General features: G+C 42.4%; 1 protein-coding gene and 1 long non-coding RNA gene across 2 annotated transcripts in view; both read right to left on the reverse strand.

The window, feature by feature from the left end:
- Positions 1-18585, reverse strand: part of TRIO (trio Rho guanine nucleotide exchange factor) — a 324442-nt gene that overhangs the window by 194576 nt on the left and 111281 nt on the right. The window contains exons 2-3 of the mRNA XM_039842534.1: positions 13034-13108; positions 3411-3525 (exon numbers count right to left, since the gene is read on the reverse strand). Of these exons, the coding sequence (XP_039698468.1) occupies positions 3411-3525; positions 13034-13108 (190 nt within the window). The remainder of the gene's footprint in view (positions 1-3410; positions 3526-13033; positions 13109-18585) is intronic.
- Positions 8371-13022, reverse strand: LOC120586256 (uncharacterized). Its single transcript, XR_005648659.1, has 2 exons — positions 10015-13022; positions 8371-8987 (listed from the first exon to the last, which is right to left on the reverse strand). It is a non-coding gene; the product is annotated as an uncharacterized LOC120586256 (long non-coding RNA).

Here is an 18585-nt window from a genome sequence, read left to right on the forward strand (position 1 = left end):
CCTGGGCTCAGAGAGCACACCCTGTCAATCCATCTGTCTCTGTCAAGTTAAAAGCCAGCCGTTGGTATGAAAGCAGTGGCTTGCGAACATTCTCGAACCCCGTTCTGTTCCTGAGCAGCCGATGAACGGAGGCTGCTGGCAGCGGAAGGGGCCCCAGCCGGGCCTCTGCCTTAAAGACAGCACCCTGCGGAGTGCGGCCTACTAACCAGTGCTGCGGGCGATTTTATACAAGAGCCTCATTTTATCTGTGATAAAAAAAAAACTTAGATAAAACTCAGGTCCCTTCTCAGTGCAGGTCCCTGAAAAAAGAGAAATCCTACTTTCCTCAGTTTCTACATGAATAAAGTCCCTTTTTACATGAATGAGTCTATTGAGAGTCTTCACAGTATTTCATTAGTGACCAGAGAGAGTCAGAGTACTTTATCCGTTTAGCTACTATACATCAATGTAAGGAAGGTGAAATGTTCTAGAACATAACTAGGATAAGCCAGGCAATGAGAGCAACAAACACCTGGAGACGTGCCAAGCCCTCTTATTTTCACGGCTGTGCAGGGAACCCCAAAGACACCAGCAAGAAGTTCTGCTGAGACTTGTTTCCCTAACATGCCTTTGATGGAAAAGTTCCCTTCCAAACGAATCCCATGAAAATCACTCTATGACTCCATTTTTTTAAGGAGAGGCAGGGAGGCAACCCACGTAAAAGTACCCGCGTCCCTCAAACGGTCACATTCAACTCTGAAGGGCGTGTTTTAAGAAGCACACAAATGACATAGAGGCCAGGCAGAAGAAAAACAGGATGACCTGGCTCTAGGACACATGTCAAAGGAAAATAATTAAAGGAAAGGAGAAGAGCATATAGAAAAACGGAAATTATTGTACTAATTCTGAGGCAGCCACCATATGTCAGGCACCGCGCTGGGCGCGTACATAATCTTACTCGATACCCACAATGATGAGAAGAAACGTAGATCGTTATCATATTCTGTAGACCAGAAAGCCGATAAAGTAATTAGGTAACTCGGGCCAGGTCACAGTCTGTCTGACTCTGCCGCCCATGCTTTCCCAGATGACACACTTCTCCACATTCCAGAACGTGTAGCCCTGTGACTGTCTGGCTGAGGGACAGCCAGAGGCTCCCTTCCCACCACAGAGGCCGTCAGGAGTAAGGAACAGAGAAAGAAACCTCACAGACCCCCCAAGACTGTTTACGCCACTGAGAATACAAGCACACCCACAGGTCCAAAAGAATTCACACGCCATTCATTCACTGATGATCTTATTGATACTGCTGTTTCATTGGTGGAGCCAGGGAAGGTTCATTGTTGCCACTTCTCTCCATTTGGACCACTGTGAAATCTTCCTCCCTTACCACTTGGCAAATGCATCATTTACATGTTAATCTAACATCTCTTATTTGCTCATTAACCAAGGACAAGCAAAATGGCATTTCTTGTCACTAAATTGTAAACACAAAAGCAAATCTGGGCAATGACATTAAGTGATTGTGCTCAGTGGCTGAGGGTCAATCTATGCACGCAAGTATTCTCGAGCGAAATGGCAGGATGTTTGGAATTTGTTATAAAATATGCCAGGGAGAAAATTAGACAAAAACAAAATTGGAAAATTTGATAATTGTTGAAGATGGAAGGCAGGTATATGATGTGTGCTACCCAATTCTATCTTCTATTGTGTAAGCTCACAATTTTCCATGACAGAGGTTTGTGGTTTTAAAGTGGGTCATTCGGGTGATCCAAAACATTCCTAAATCTTTTAATAATATCAGTGAAAAGTAATTTTTTATATTTACAATCAACACAGATTACAAAACCAGAAAGCAAGCTGCCAAAGTTACACTTATTCAATTAAGTAAAAATTCTTTTAATCACATGGCTGAATTTCAAATTCAATTTTATTAAGCTATAATGACAAATATCATTTTGGTTGGCAGAGATTTATTTATTTTACATTGTCCTTTGTATTTCTCTATTTTTTTCCATCATTAGCACAGTTCCTGGCACATAAAAACTCAGTAAATGGCAGCTATCGAACTATACTGTTATTTGTAAACAATAGTGAGTAGTATATCACTTCCAAAATTCTTTCCAACTCTTTGATGTCAACCGTTCCAGCAGTCCAAGAAAATACCAGAAGAAGAAGAAAGGGAAAATGTTTTCGGAGCTATCGCTTTGGCAGTGGTGATACAAAGCTAGTTCTCCCATAAGGAACCCCAAACAGAAAACTCAACAACTTCCTCAGCAGATCAGACCATCAACAGCAAAAGCTGACTTTGACCAGTCACAGCAAGGATGGGTGACAAACGGACACATCTGTCCTCCCCGGGTGGTGTCGACCTAAATGGGTCAGGAGTGTCACAGACCCCGTGCTGTAGTGGATCTAGTGCCTTCGCCGCTGCTGCTGGTTGTCTGTCATTACTCTCCTGTGTAACACGTGCCTTAAGCTACTATCTCCTCCAGCCTACATCAGGACCGAGCTGTTTTTTTAAAATGTCCTAATTTAGACTCTTAGGAAACGCCATCCTTTAGCACATGCTTTTCTGAAACGAAGACTTCCTTGTCCTCACAGGAAGCACCCCCTCACCCCCAACACACACAGCCTCTTGTTCCAGGCACGGCTACATTCTTGGATTATATCCCCGTAGTAATCTAGTTTCCGAAAAGTAATCTCAATAATTAATTGAAGATATTAATATAGGAGAGAAATTTCTTTCACCAAGTGTCAGCTAGCTCTATCAATAAAACCTCAGAGCAGAAACAAAGATTCTAAATTCCCCAAGTGCAGACACAGGCCAATTCCTACAACCCATTCCTCAGCTCAGGGCTGTCCGGAAAATAAAGCTTCGCTGACTCATTGCTTCTCAGCACTCACACTAAACATCTCGCTGTTGCTGGGGCTCTGGGATTGAATGGGAGATTCCCAAACTAGACATCCCGGCACATTAGTTGGTGAGGACTTCTGATGTCCCGCAAACTTAGTATTTAAATGGACACAACACTTGCAAGGAACTGCAGCTCAGCGTGAAGACGAGAATGCGTCGTTGGAAACAGCGCTCTGCTTCGGGGCAACCTGGGCGCTGCGTCTCGGGATCAGAACCGATGCTGACCACTGCTTCATTCCTACCTCGGGCACCGGTCCTAACATCCCAGCCCGTGGCATCCCAACCCCACCGTCGCCACACAGAGCCACTTCACTCACACATGCACCTTCTCGTCCCTGCACGCATGAGCATGGCCGACACGACAGAATGGTCGTGAAATGGAACCAAGGAGGAGGATCGTGATTTTAATTTTGTTGAACTCTGGCTGCTGGTTAGCCGCTTTTCTAGAGAGCACCGTGCCGCAGCTCTCTGGACAGCGAACACTGCAACGAGCCACGAACCACCCAGAACTTACCTAGGGATACAGGCCAGGTAGGAAATGAGTCTCCTGAGATCCTCCTGTCGTATTCTGTCATGATTGCTGCGGGCCGGGAATGTGAGGATAGGACCTCCGCGCTTGTCTCTGCCACCTGAGAAACAAACGTGGAACACGCTCAGAAACGAGAGCAGATGCTCTGCGCCCCTGGAAGTCCAGAGTCGTCACTGGTCCGCCCACAGCTGCACCTCCGCCGACTGCAAGGCCCGGAAGGGCCGGGCAAAAGGCCGAGTCCGTGTTTCGGTGGGACAATGGGACACTGCCAGGCTGTTTCACCCTCCCAGGGCTCTGCAGGGAAATCTGCGTTCTGTACACCATATGAAGGACACTCAGAGGCCCTGTCTTTCTCTTCCCATGTGTTTCCTTTTTTCGGTTTCACGTTTGGAGAGCAGGAAAGTTTCCGTGTCTACACGTTTCATGCGCCTGAACGAAGCGACCGCCTCCTCACGCACCCCTGCCCTGCATTCTCCTCCTCACTGTCCCCTCTCCTTCCCGCCCCTGTATTCGAAGCTCTCTCTTTGCTGCCAACCAAACCAGGTTTTGAGTCTTGAAAGAGAAAAATACAGATATTCTCCAAACTTGACGCTGATGATGACCTTATGTAATCTGGGAAGGTCTAGGGCATCTTCTTCTCTCAAGGGCAATGGGTGACCCCACGGGTCAAACAGGGCCACACATACAAAAAAAGAGAGGTGGGTATGCAAGAATTTTAAACTAAATTAGCTTAAGGACTACAGAACAATTATATCACATACCAACTACAAATCTCAGGTGACTGGCCTTTGATAGGCAGAAATACTTCTCATTAACACGTTAATACACAACCCTAAAGAAGTCTGCGGGCATCACTGACCACTTCCATGAAGATGAAGCTGTCGCACACATTTCTTTCATCGAGGCTTTCGGAAAAAGAAAACACAGAAGGAAAACTGAGCTTTCCCAAGTGGATCCTCCATTTAGTTTTACAACTCTGGTCATCTTTCTTCGGAAGTACGACGCTAAAATCTCTAAATTCAACTTATAATATGAAACTCTTAATTATTTTCTCATCTTAATTACTTACCTCATCAGCAAAGGTAAAATTAAAAAGCGAGCAAACAACAGAAAGCCAGATTCTCTCCTTTTAGAAGGACCGAAAAAGGAGTCAGAAGATACTGATACTTAAAAAAAAAACAAAAACACACACACATTTTACCAATATGGGTTTTTACAATTTCCTGGGATGATTAACACTCCCTCTAAATAATAATAAGACTTAATTCTGAACATTTAAAATGATCCACATGTACTGTTCGGTAACACAGTCTTAGAAAAGTGTTCGATTATTTATGAATCCAATAATTCTGGTAATAAATGGGAACAAACCTAAATCGTAGCTACAAATAAATACATGCTAGGTGTGGCATTGCATGGTTGATACACATGTTCTGATTTGGTCATCACAATGACCCTGGTAAGAGGTTTTACCATTCCAGCCGTATAATTAAAGATACTGAGGCTCAAAGAGCTTAAGACAAAAGGACTATGACACACGGTCACAGCTGGATCCTTTGCCCTGACAAGAACATATGTAACTTTTTAATCCCATGGCTTTAGTTCTTTCTAAAGTAGTAAAATTGTCACAAGGACAACTAAATGATGGGCTCCCAGGCCTTCCTCATGAATGAAAGGTACTATGAAAAGTGAGAAGCAGTTATAAAGGACAGAATGCCATTACCAAGGCTCTGCAAGAATCGTCTACAAGATCAGATGGTATTTTTAAGGTAGTATCAATGGCTCTCGTTTGGGGGAATACCTCTTGTCTTGAAGACAGGTAACAACTTCAATACTTTCTATTTCTCAACATTTTTCATTTTTTTTCAAAAGTGAATCAATCTCCTTGATAAAAAATATTATAGACCAACACACTACAGAAACTTGAGTGTTCAAAAATATAGCAAGCTATTTAGATTAAAACACTTACCCCACTCTTGGGAAAGAGAATCACATCTAACATTTTTCTGGACCACCACTCTAAGTTTTCTTAAATGCAACATAATGTTTGACTCAGTAGGGAGACTAAATGCCAATGACCCATGTTCAATTCTCCTCCCCCTGTGGTCAGCAAATCTCCCAGTGCAAGCAAGGCAGGCTCCACCAAAGCATGAAAAAGTAGGATCCAAAATCTGCCCATCAAAGACAGTCACGTGGGTAGCCAACAGGTACGCGCACTGCACACGGCCACTCTGCTCACCCGGAAGTGAGACCTAAACTTAGCAGGTGTGCACAGAGGCGCACCGGGCCCCGCTGCTCTGCCTCCACCGCCCGCCACAGAGATCCCCCCAGGCTGGCAGCACGGGCTAGGGGTCCCCTAGAACTCACGTGACAGCAAGCTCACCCACCAGACAGGCTCTCATCCGTGTCCTAAGAAAACAGCTTATTTAAACCTAAACTCCAACTTTTAAGATAGAGGGAAAAAATTCACTTTATCTTCTTCCTTCTCCCAGAACAGGGAAACTCAGAAAACTCAGAAAACTCAGTAGGATAGTTCTAAAACTTCGCCCGTATCTTGACTCATTAATAAAGAAAAGAGGAACAACAAAAAAACATCAAAAATCACTTGTGAAATAAAAATTTCATATTCTCTCTTAAAATAATTAAAATTTTTGTTTTCGCTTCCTCACCTCTGTGCACTGGGGTACATCTCCCGATGTGTGGTGTGTCACAGGCAGTGACAGGTGGGCGTCCATCGCCCATCTGCTGACCACTCCCCAGTGAGGTTAAAAAATGTATGTATTAGAACTGATGAAATGTAGTATTCGTTTCAGAGGTACCTGGTCTCTGAACCTCCAGGAGCTTAAAATCAATGCCACAGATGTCTGCTCAGATTATACGCCCCAAGATTTAGCTTGGTTGCCAATGACACAGAAGGCACCCAGATGAGAGTGCTGTCCAGGTCACGAAGTGGAAAACTTGCAAGTTCAAAGCTGTTGCTCCTGAACTAATAACTATGATGATGCTGCAGTTCACAAAAGCTTCGCCTACTAGATACGCTCCTGTGTCTGGTATCAACCCACGGCCTCACAGTGAGGCAGGCAGGGCAGATGTCAGTCCCATTTTATAGACAGGAAACTCAACACCTTGGTTTCAACAATGAAAAGAAAAGGGCAGGAAAACCGTTTCCTGCACCTACCAACGTCACAGGATATCTACGTAGGGGAGTTTTAGTCGCGGGACCTCTACATGTCTGTAACCAAAAACCAGCTCGAAACCCAGCTCCTCAAGGATTATGTGCCTGTCCAAAACCTAAACAAAAAGGGCAGTTTTTGTTCCTAATGACACCGTTTTATTTTCAATTCTTATAAAAACAGCACCCTCTCTACCCTTTCTCTCCCCATCTTTTATTTCTGTAAGGCACCTACCACCTTCCAGGAACCTATATAATTGACACATTTTTTGTCTGTCTGTCTCCTCGACAGAGTGGAAGCCGCATGGAGGCAGGCATATTGGTTCATTCACTGAAATCGGTATACACCCTCGGTGCCCAGTGAGAGACTGGCACAGAAACATCACCCAATAAATAGCTGCTGAACGGATGGGTTCTTCTTCTATATTCCACACAAATTTAATTTAAAAATACCTACTATCAGGTAGTTAAAAATGGAAATGCCTGATGAACATTTCTATAGAAACACAGATGCTAAATGAACTGAGGTTTATTTTAATATTAGAAAGAAGGCTGAAAATGTCCTACATTAGAGCTACAAATGTCTGTGTGACATTTCCTTAAATCCAGTGACACTCATTTCCTTCTTCTGAAAGGTAAACCTCCAGGGGCTTGGTCTCTTGAGCAGTATGGCCCAGAATGACCAGAAGCAGCTAGATTCAGAGTTGCCCATCTTTCAATGAATTAAGAACTTGCCTTTCACCCAATTAGAATCAACTTCTCCTGGAAAGAAGGTATACTCGCTTTGAGAAGTATCATGTAAATTCCAATGAACCAACAGGATTTTTCTCTGTGTGGCTCTCATTTGAGTTTCTAGATTAAATCACCATTGAAAAAACTTCTTTACAGCCCCCCGAGTCTAACTCACTGACCCTGAGAAGCTCTGGAAAGACATGGTTTATAAAAGAGAAATGGTGGCTATAATCTAAGAAGTCTGCTGTCGAGTAACGAAACTCTGTAAGGCCCCACTGCAGGAGCAGCCATGGCCAGCGGCTCGCAAGCCCCGAGTCTTCACAGGCTCGCCAGAAACTGGCTTTCAGGGGACCCTAGAGTTCTGGGAGGGCCGCTGGCAGTGCCTCCATGCCCGTCAGTCGCTGCAGCCTCAGACCGTGCTAGATACTACCGAGAATGTGCGAGAGGAATGGGAGGTGCCCTTCCCTCTTCCCAGAACCCTGCAAAACTGGAACGAGAACTAAGGCCAGTCATCGCAATGCTACCAGCAAACTCCGGGCAACCAAGTCCTACCTTTCCTTCAATACGCCCACATGCAAAGGTGAACGTTCACCCTGGCCCCCCAAAAAGCTATTCTAAAAGAGTAACCCAGCGTCCATCCATGGGCAACGGACGGAATAAACTCTGGGGTTACACACACAGCAGTTACGTAAAACTCTAAAATGAATGAGGACTCTGTATGTACTGCTATAGACTGCTCGCTGGAATACGGTTTAAAATCAAACAGCTGGAGCAGGGAAAACAGTGAATAATGACTGTGTATCTAGGGGAGGGGGAAATGAGAATAGATGGATGAATAGTGCTCTTATTTTAAAAGTATAAGAAATCAATGAAAAACTAAAGAAAATGAAAACAAAAACACGCTTCCTACAGGGAAGAGAAGGTACAGGGCGAAAGAAGGAGAGAAGCTAGACCTGACTACGTGTTATCTTTAACGTTTTTTTTTTTTTTCCAGTTTTTTAACATCGGAATGATACACACATCTTACTTAGTATTGAAACGAAATTAGGTGTTTTTTTTTTTAACCTTAAAAATATAAAGCACGATGAAACAAGTGATCTGTTGTTCCAGTTGTTAGGAACTTGATCCGCAAGGAGAAGAACTACCTTACGTGACCTGAAAGCACAGTGACAGGACAGTGCCCCCCTAGTGGCACATGCTCTCAGGACGCAAAACGACAGAAGCATTAAATCACATGTGGTGGCTGTGCTGTGATGACAGCGCCAGCAACATCGATGTAAGTGAGCCGTTACGTTGATGAGGGCAGGAACTAAGACTGAGCATAAGAAGGAGATGCAAGTACACAATCAAAGAAAACTATCTGCGATCCTAAATTGGAAACTGTATTATGAAGTCATCTCATCTTTTCTCATTAATACACACACACACACACACACATTCTTAGAGACACAGAACCAGTGACTTCACTGGGAACATCAAGCTTCCCTAGCACCCTGCACGGCTCCGCACCAAAGGGACCAGGGAGCTTTAGGGAAATGGCCAACTGCAGATGTGGAGCAGGAAACAGACCTGAAATATCTCGTCAGAGCCGCACAGAGAGAAGCTGTATTACTGTGGGATGTGGATTCAGGAGCCGATCTGAAGATGGGAAATTTGAACTTCATAAGAAAAAACAAACAAACAAAAATGCACAGTGAATTAAAACACACCAAATTATTTAAAATCATGAGCTCGAAATACTAAAAAAATACAAAAACAAAAACAACCCTCAATGGATTTATTAGTCTTAAATGCCTAACCATCACTTTTCATTAATCTGAAAACTGGTAAAGGACAATTATCAGTCAGTCATTTATCCTGCTTTTCCTGTATGAACTGTGTTCACAGGGTAACCACAAAACCAATGATGGGACATTTCTCTTCATGGAATATCCAAGTTGATAAATAAAGAAAAAGGATATAATTAGAACATCACATTTTTGCAATCCTAGTAATATGCTAGCTCTCTCAGCAACGATCATTAATGAATGCTTAACCAGACTCTCCCAGTGAAGAGCTCTGTAGAATCACCCACCACTGCCCATGAAGGATTTTTGCCTCCTTCCCTGCAAAATCTAAGCTAAGTCTAATCAAGCCTCGTGATGTAGTTGCTAGTTTATAAGAAATACAGAGGAAGGGGAACCATGTTAGATGACCACCCAGGGATGCAACCAGAAAAATCTAAAAAATCTACAGGAGAACCTGGTGTCCTTGTCTAATAAACATAAAGAGGTGGGACAAAAATTCAATGAGGAAGAACTTCCAAATTAAAAGAGGCGTCAGACATATCAACCAACTGTGAAAGACAAATTATGACAAGCAGGGAAATGTGAATATCGATTGGCTTTTTTATATTAAAGAATTACTATTCATTTTTGTCTCAATGGTAGTGTGAATTTTTCTTTATTATTTTTTCAATTACAGTTGACATTCAATGTTATTTTATATTAGTTTCAGGTGCACAGCACGGTGGTCAGACATTTATATAATTTACGAAGCGATCAGTGTGGATTTTTTTAAGCTTATCTTTTAGTGAACTAAAATATTTAGAAATAAATGACATGATATTTGGAATTTACTTCAAAATCATCTACAGTAAAGGGAGGGAGGAGTGAATAGGAGCAGAGGTGAAACAAGATTACTGACGTGTGCCGCAGGTTCATGGAAATCCAGTAAGTCTATTCTCTTCTGTGCAGGATGCTGGAATGTTCCGTGATAAGAAAAAAAAAAGTTAAGGGGAAAAAAAGTGTTCTTAATCCTGGTAGTTATGAGTTCTTTTGAGGCCCAAACTCTAGTGGTATAGGAACCACACGCAGTGGTTGAAATTATACATGTCATATAGATGTAGATATACAGATGCATGTATGTATGTATGTATGTATACACACACTTGACATTAAAGCTATATTACATTAAATATACACACTGCAAATGTATATAATGCATTAAGTATATACACAATTATAAATATACTACATTAAATGTACATATATATACACAACAGGAAGTAGAAACTACAGGACACTTCTTTTACTGCTCCTTCTGCCTTCAAGCATGAAGTTAGCTATGTCATCTAACCTCATTTAATTCACCCTCTGAATGGAGAAAGTAGTATTTTGTCACTTAAGTGCAATGAGGATTACTTCTTAGAAAACCTGGAGGTGAGACTGAGGATTGGAAATATTCAAGTTCAAAGAATCCTCATTTAGAGATCTTGATCTGATAAGTATCTCATGGAATCACTGATCTTTTGGTCTTTTTAAAAGCCCTGGCTATTTCACGTAGATTTAATTTACTAAAAGCCACTCACATGGAGAGCTTCTACAAAGGTACTATAATATTCCAATATTTTAAAAAATGGGGTCGGAGTAGAAAGATTAGCAATTGCCAGACGTGGGGGTGGGGGGGATGGGGAACTGGGCCTGGGGCTCCTCGTCGGGGTTGGGGATGAAAACGCTCTGGACCTAGGTGATGGCTGCACGACGTTGTGACTACACTAAAATCTACTGAATTGTACACTACAAAAGGTGGTTTTTATGGTATGCGAGTTATTTCTCAATTAAAAAAAAAAACAACATAGGGTCACAGGTAAATTTTTTTTTAAAGTTTCCTCATTCTCTGTAACTTTTCAAAAAAAATTTAGCACGCAAATTGTCATCTGTCTTTAATTTTTATGGTATTTTTTTTTTCCTTTCTCCTTCCTAAATGAGATCACAGCAAGCCTAAGGCGATCAGCAGTCAGCTCACGCTAACGCGACTTGCCAATCTGGTCATAAATTAGGAAGAACTATAAAATTGTGGTGGCACCTACTAACTTCACTTCATTAACACAGCTGGTAAAGTCCTGCAGGCTCTCATATTTTAAAACCATTCTGTACCAATTTGTTGCAATGCGAAACCGCTCTCCCCACTAAAGATACCCAGCTTTAATTAACCCTGCAGAATTTAAGGTTTTAGTAAAGATTGATGATAAACTCTGAGGACTGCTGATTTTATTTCTTCAATTAATTAAAAGAGAAATCATTTTTGTTTCGATAGGAACCTACATAAAAATTCCATCTAATAACATATTCTGTTTTAAATGCCTAATAAATGAATGAATACAAATGAAAACCATCAGTCTAAACCTTCCGCTGTTCCTTGCATGCCTGTCTCCAGGAGCTTAACAAAAAAGGCAGCAGAAAAGCAAGAAATTTAGGAAGGAAAGTGGGACAGAAGGAGCAAGTGCTCTCCTCACAGACACAAACTCTAAAATAAAAACCTGACGAACACGCGGGATCGGTTTTCTTTAAGACTTTCTTACTGATACCTCTCATACGTATGAGCAGAGCTTTTTCATTATTATTAACTTTAAAATCCACCTGTAAACTACAACGTCAGGAACTCACCAGACTAGAACGACTCCATATTATGCAGTTTATCAGCGAATGATTAGAAAATAGCAAAGGCTACTTCTGACACAGTGAACCACAAGCCAAGTGTTTGTTATTTTTCATTTGTTTTTAACCACGTATTCCCAACAGCATAAAGCATCTTCTTCTTTTCACGAACTTCGTACACTCTTCTGTGAACCTAGAAACACGTTCGATTTACTTCAGCAAAATATCAAATGGTGTTTAGTAGGGGCCGAGAAATACTGCCAGATAGAAAGAGAGGGGAGAGTAATGAAAACACCACAGGAAGCTGCACCCTAAATATGTGCCAGTCCCACAGGCCAGAAGGACACACACGGCATATAAAAGCAGCGAACAGTGTTAAATTCAAAATAAAACGCTTTCAAGAGAAGACATCAGATCAGCATAGTATGACCAAGAACGATAAAAATTTATCAAGGGAAACATCCGGGAGGAGTGCCTTAAAGCATGAGACAATGGACACATTCACTCCTTGCTAAAACAGAGCCGAAAACTCTTGCAAACCTTTGTACTGGAACAAATGGACTAGTGCCCAAACGGTATAACACCCAGGGGCTATTCCGTTCATACAGGAGGGAGCCAAGGAGACAACCCAAAAAAGCCCTAAAGCTGACCCTCTGTGTGCAGAGAAGAGGGCAGTCAGGTGCCCCCAAGCCTTCAGCCTGTCACCACACTGCCAGAGGCCCAGGCGCCCCAAGGACCAGGTCCTACAGGTAAGGGGAGGACCCAGCTGGTAGAAGATCACTGGGGCTTTCACGGTCCATCGCAAGGGTTCTAGGACCAAAGAGGCCAAAGGAAGAGATGTCATGGATGTGAGGGCTTTCTCACCTCCCAAAGGAGGGAGCCACAGGGAGCTACAGAACACAAGAAACCACGATAAGAAATTCAGGACCTGTAGACATACGGTCACATTCCCACCACTTTTGCTGAGATGACAGACTTTTTTAAAAAATATCAGTTGTTTTACTTAACTGATCGGGGCAAAAGCCAAAAGTCTGTTGAGCCACAGACACCGGCATATTTTAATCACCAATGCTAACTGGCTTAGGATGTGCCTGCTGGCTAAAAGAAAATGCTCTGGGAACCAGTTTCTCAGGAAAATGCTTTGAGAATAAAGCAGTTAAAAATCCACCAAAATGCCAATGCTTTTGTGTATGGCAGGTGAGTCAGTTTATGATTTCAGACTCTCATACTGTGTCAGAAGCAGTTGGAGAAACAAAAAAAAAAGGCATTCCAAAGTTAAACGTTACCTGAAAGGTATGCAACTTTTTCCTTTAAAATTGGTAAAACATCCATAGCTTTCATCTCATCATTTTTTCGAAACCCTGAAATACAGAAGGAAAAAACAAAATTACTAGGTTGCTTGAGTTACAGTTAATTTCTTAACAATTCTATCCAATGCAAAAAAGAGCAGCTTTCTTCACGCCCATTAAATCAACTCTTGAATATATCTGAAAACATCTGAAATCTACAAAGAGAAGTCGCTGGTCACAGCGTTAGCTTCTATTTTAATGCCAAGCAATGATGTGCACACAGACCCAGAGGCTACTGTACCCAGCTGGCTCCCAGCCATTTCTAACAATAAGAATCCGGTCCCCAAAAGATAGGACATGAAATTGGTCCAGATCATTTCAAAACTCTTCATTCTAATCTTACAGATTAATGTAAATAAATACTAGCAAATAAAGCAGCAACATTGTTTTTTAAAAACTGCTATTTGTAGCACACTAAAACCTCTAGGGGGAGCTCAAAGCCGCATCTTACCAGACTTTAGAGTTGTTAAAAATACACAGTGGCAGAGAGGACAGAAGATTATAAATAGCTGGGGACTGGCCACAGCTCCCTCTTGGCTGTGCCCTTCCAGGCTTTCTGTGTCATGCCCCCCTGGAGGAATGTCACTGGTTAACGTGGTAAGATGGCCCAGTGCCACCTGCTTCAGAGGGTGGCAAGGCCCTCATCTCACTGCAAACCAACTCTCCCCATGGCCCTCAACACCTTAGAGGGCCAAGTGGAGATCTCATGGAAAGGTCACACGCAGCACACAGTTCAGGCCAAGCCAACTTCCATCTAAGCAAAAGGAATTCTTGTAGCCCACACATGTCTAGCCCAGCTCACCAGGGCGAATGTCCACATGGGGGTTAGGGGTAAAAAATGTTCATACTCATAACACCTCAGGATATTTCTCTTGGAGGTCTCTAACAGATCATCTGTGCTCGAGGATGTTGGCCATACTCATCAAAACCATAACTATCGTTATTGGCGAGCAATCTCTAAAAAAAAGACAAAAAGTGCTGTTCGTTTTTGTATGTTTTTGCCAAAATAGTACAAGAGAAGCATCCAGAAAGTTAACTTGGTCACACAACCAATGCAAAACGTAGACCTGGAATTAGAAAGTAAATGAATTGAGCCTGCGTAGCTCCTACTGGTCCAGCCCAGCCACAAACTAAATCCACAGAACACAACGATCTCAAGGCGCCGGAGAGCGACCAAACGCAAGGAGAGAACGTGGAAAGAGGGAATTGCTTTGCCCACACCTCCCAGACGAGAGCTTTGAGCCTGAGGACAGGGCCCAGTCTAAGCCACATGGAACTGCTAAAACAAGAAACAGGACACAGGTCAGGGCGACGTCAGCAGCTGAAACTGAGCAATCACGGAAAGGAGAAGGGGAGCCCCAAATTCTGAGTATAAACTTGGCCAAGTCTCTGGCTGTCCCCTGAGCCTCATACGCGCAGGGAGGGCAATGTCCAGGTTCAAGTCGAGGCAGGAGAGTTTGTAGCCTGAGTCCCACCCAGTCAGCAGCCTGCTAAAGCAAGCAAGCAAACCACAAAGTCAGCACCTTTGAGAGGAATATAACAGAACCCAGTCTGCACAGCGCATCATTCACAGAGGCAAAGAATGACTGAATTAATGGTGTGATTGCATTAAGTAAATCTCTCCTGTCCACAGAACATGTCCTAAGAACCCAGTTTTTTAAGGGGAATGACAATGACTGACAATCGCCATGGACTCTGCATAAAGACAGCAGCAAACACATCCTGATGAGGACCCTGAGGTCCAGGAGGCTTCATGACACTAACCTGGCCGGCCATGAAAGGGCTCAACACAACCCAGGCCACCAGCTCACCAGGCCGTATTGTTTTCCAGCATATCACGCTTCACGCTGGCAACCCACCAAGCTTATGAAACAGTGGCTGTTCATAAAAAGCAAAACAAGAGCCAAAGGTTCTGCAATTTCATCCTTAAGGCTCCTTCAAAACTCTTGAATGGATGCACTCTAGTCTCAGCAATTCACTGCCCGTCACTGGGTCATTCACTACTGAGTGGGCCCACAAAGACCGATAACATCCCGATTCCATCTGAGGTGGACACGGATGGCAGTAGGGCAAATGCGAAGAAGAACTGGGCACCACAGCAGCCCTGGAGGAGACAAGTTTATGAACACCCACAGAACGAGGCACAGAATGAAAAGTTCCATAAGCAGCACAAAGTGCTAGGGGCCCGGGCAAATGTGGAGGCAGAAGAAACACTAGGAAGGATTAAACCCAATCTACAGAGATTTGAAGAGGATCCCCTTTCTACTGCCAGCAAAGAAAGGGCATGCTTCCTGCCATTCCCACACAGCCTAGGACACCGACGCCCTGCCTAGGACACAGTGATGCCCTCCGAGAAATGCCACCCACTGCAGTCCTGGCCTCCCACACTCCGGAAACGGGAGCCCACCTGCGGGTCTAGCTCCCTCTCACACAACTCTCAAGGAGAAGGTCCTAATCCCGGTGCTGGTCCCTTGAAAGAGGACTGTGTGACTTAACACGATAATGCCGAAGCATTCCTGACAGCCCCCGCGGACTCTGAACCACACCTATTCGCTAATGCCTGATGGAGCGAATGATGGAAGCTGGAGCTGCCCGTGCCAGGCCGCCCCACAGGAGGAACGTCGCACTGACGTGAAAAGTGAAGAAAACAGAACTTAACAATGAAAGTCTCAGTCTCCTGTGTCCCACTGTAAAGCCACAGTCTCAGTCCCAAGTGTCTTTAGTTTCTTAAAACTGTGGTGACATTAGCCTATCAATTCCTGAACTACTCTAAATTAAATAAGATTCAGTCTTTCTAGAGGAGGAAAGGCACATGAATCAAAGGCTAAACTGGTGCTGAAATGTGTTATATTTCTTTTGTGATATACGTATATATATATGTCCAAACAAAAACTAGAATATAAATATAAATTCTAAAGTTTTACCATAATATTTGTTGCATATGTCACAGGAAGAGAGATTTTTTTAAATTAAAATTGTCAACTGAAACTTTTAAAACAAAACAAAAAGAAAAAAAGCAGATCTATAAATCTAACCACACAAAGAAATAGAAGTTGTGGCTATTATGGCAGTCACCTAAGCATTATCTTTTATTGCGTTTCCATTTTAAAAATAATGTACCCAATAAGCAAAAGACTGAAGATGTATGTGTATGTACTAAAGCTAGATTAAATACATCATGTAACTTTCAGTTAAAAGAAGGAAGAACTCAGCCACGAAATATCCTCAGATCAAAAAGGCAGATTCGGTTCCATGCCCTAAAGAACTATTTATGAAAACAGCGTGTGTGACCATAAAAAAAAAAAAAAAAAATTTACAAAGAAATGGCTTCTGTGCTATTTCAGTGATTCTAGATTACGCTGCAGATAACACAACTCCTACTGTCTTTTCCCCTCATGCACTAAAGGATCTAGCTGTGGCTCCTAAACTTTTGGAACAAACAGATATGTTTAGTGACCATTGACGGAAGCACACACCTCTCCTCCCACGCTCACAGAGAGGGAAAGGAACGTCATGTGTCCCCTTGGAGTGACGCTTCTAAATCCCAGAACATATCTCTGTGTCACAGGCCAGGAGTCAGCAGCAGTTTTACTTCCAAGTGTCACCAAGGGAGTTTGAAAATGCCACTAATAGGTGGAAGGGGGTACCACAAAGAGAGTTTTGGTAAAATTCAGAAAGGGCAGAAAAAGATGAGCAACTTGAGAGACGATAACTAATGAAAAGGTCAATGGTCAAAGTTAGAGAACATTTAGTTGTGCCTATTTTGCGAATTGCTGTACATCCTTTAAGTACATTCTGCTGCGTGAGACAAAGAAGCCGATGTGAATTTTAAGGAATCGCCAGCCTCAGGAGACAGCCAGCCCAGGCTCATCCGTAGGACAGAGGACGTTTGCCGGGGACGTTCTAAAAGGCCAGCGACAAGTGTTCTCTCAAACCAAGTTCACAAGGAACTGAATCTGAATGTTCACATGACAAAGTCTGCCACTACTCTAAGATCTTGAGGTTAACATTTGTTGAATGCCACTAAAGAAAGAGAGTTTAGGTTAAAAATTAGATTTTATCGTTAATATAAATGTGCAGTTAGTGCTTAACAATTTCCTCTCCTCTTTCCAGTTTCAAGTTTATACAAATAATACCTTTTCCTAAAACAACTGTATTTGAGTATTTAAAGGTTTTAATATACGCATTTAAAAAATCTCAACTCCAAGGGTCAGCATATTACTTGCCAAAATTGATTCTGCTATCACCTTTTAAATTGCTATTTGGTTCAGCTGCATGTCAATCTGAAGTAAATGTTAAACCCCTGCTCCCGAATTGCTCATATGTCTTTAAATGAGAAGCATTATGTTGCCCATCAAGAAGTTAGTTTTTCTTTCTCTTCCTCTGACTCAGCCTGCTCAGCCAGAGGATGGCTGTTTAGTTTCCTGCTGCATCCCAGATACCCAAGACAGGGCACGACATAGGCGGCTGGATGAATGAGTGAATGAACAGACGGACATGCCTCCCGGGCTCTGTGCCCCCCGCTGAGAAACTCCAAAGTTCTTCAGCACTTTCTTTTTTAAGTTGTGAGAGATAAAGCTCGGTGTTGTTCAGATGGCTATTCCTATAGTTTTAGATCCGTAACAAGAAAATTAACCTCTCTTCCCCAAGAGGAAACACTCTGCAAGTTATCATTCAACTACGAAAAATCTTATAGTGGCATCAGTGGTCTGAAACTTCAACCATCTAATGCCTCACTGGTCGGATCAATTTCTCATTTTTCTCCTAAGACTCTGTGAGGAGGTGCTGTATTGTTATTGTTGACAAATACCTTTTGAAGCAAGTCATGGCTGACCAGAATGCTCACTCAATTGGTCACTTCTTGGTGTTAGATATTTTTTTAAACAACAAATAGAAATGACAAGCCCCCAAGACTTTTTACTTAAAAAGAAAAAAACATGGAAATATGTTCACAATGAGTAAAAGCTTTTATGCAGTCAGTACATTATTCTAAAAGTTTTTTTTACATTGTGGTTAGAAAAATTTAAGGTGAAATAAATCGAATGAGTTAAAAATGAATCCGATTTAAAAATATTTTAACTAAAAGACGGGTTAATTTTTTAACCCCAAATTTCTCTCAGATACTAGTAACTTGAAATTTTATGTAATTCTCAAACTAGTCAGATGAGGCTTTTAATAAAAAGTATTAGAAAAAAGCATAGTCATTTCTTGATCATTTGAGCTGAACAAAATATCTGGTGCCTTGTTCTGAACTGTCTCCCTCACCTCCTGCACTTGGATTTGTCCTTGGAAGACAATCCACAAAACCAACTGTGCTCCTCATCCATTTCAGAAAACACTGTCAGCTGTCCTACTTTGGCATTTACTAAATGGGAAAATCGAAAGTAGGAGAAACTGGGGAAAAAAAATCCTATACTTATAAAAGCACAGGTTGTATTAACAATAAAAAAGTGATTAATAAAGCAGCATTTTGATATAACGAAAGGTAC

This window comes from Pteropus medius, unplaced genomic scaffold, assembly GCF_902729225.1.
Source record: "Pteropus medius unplaced genomic scaffold, Ma_sr-lr_union100, whole genome shotgun sequence".
NCBI lineage: Eukaryota > Metazoa > Chordata > Mammalia > Chiroptera > Pteropodidae > Pteropus > Pteropus medius.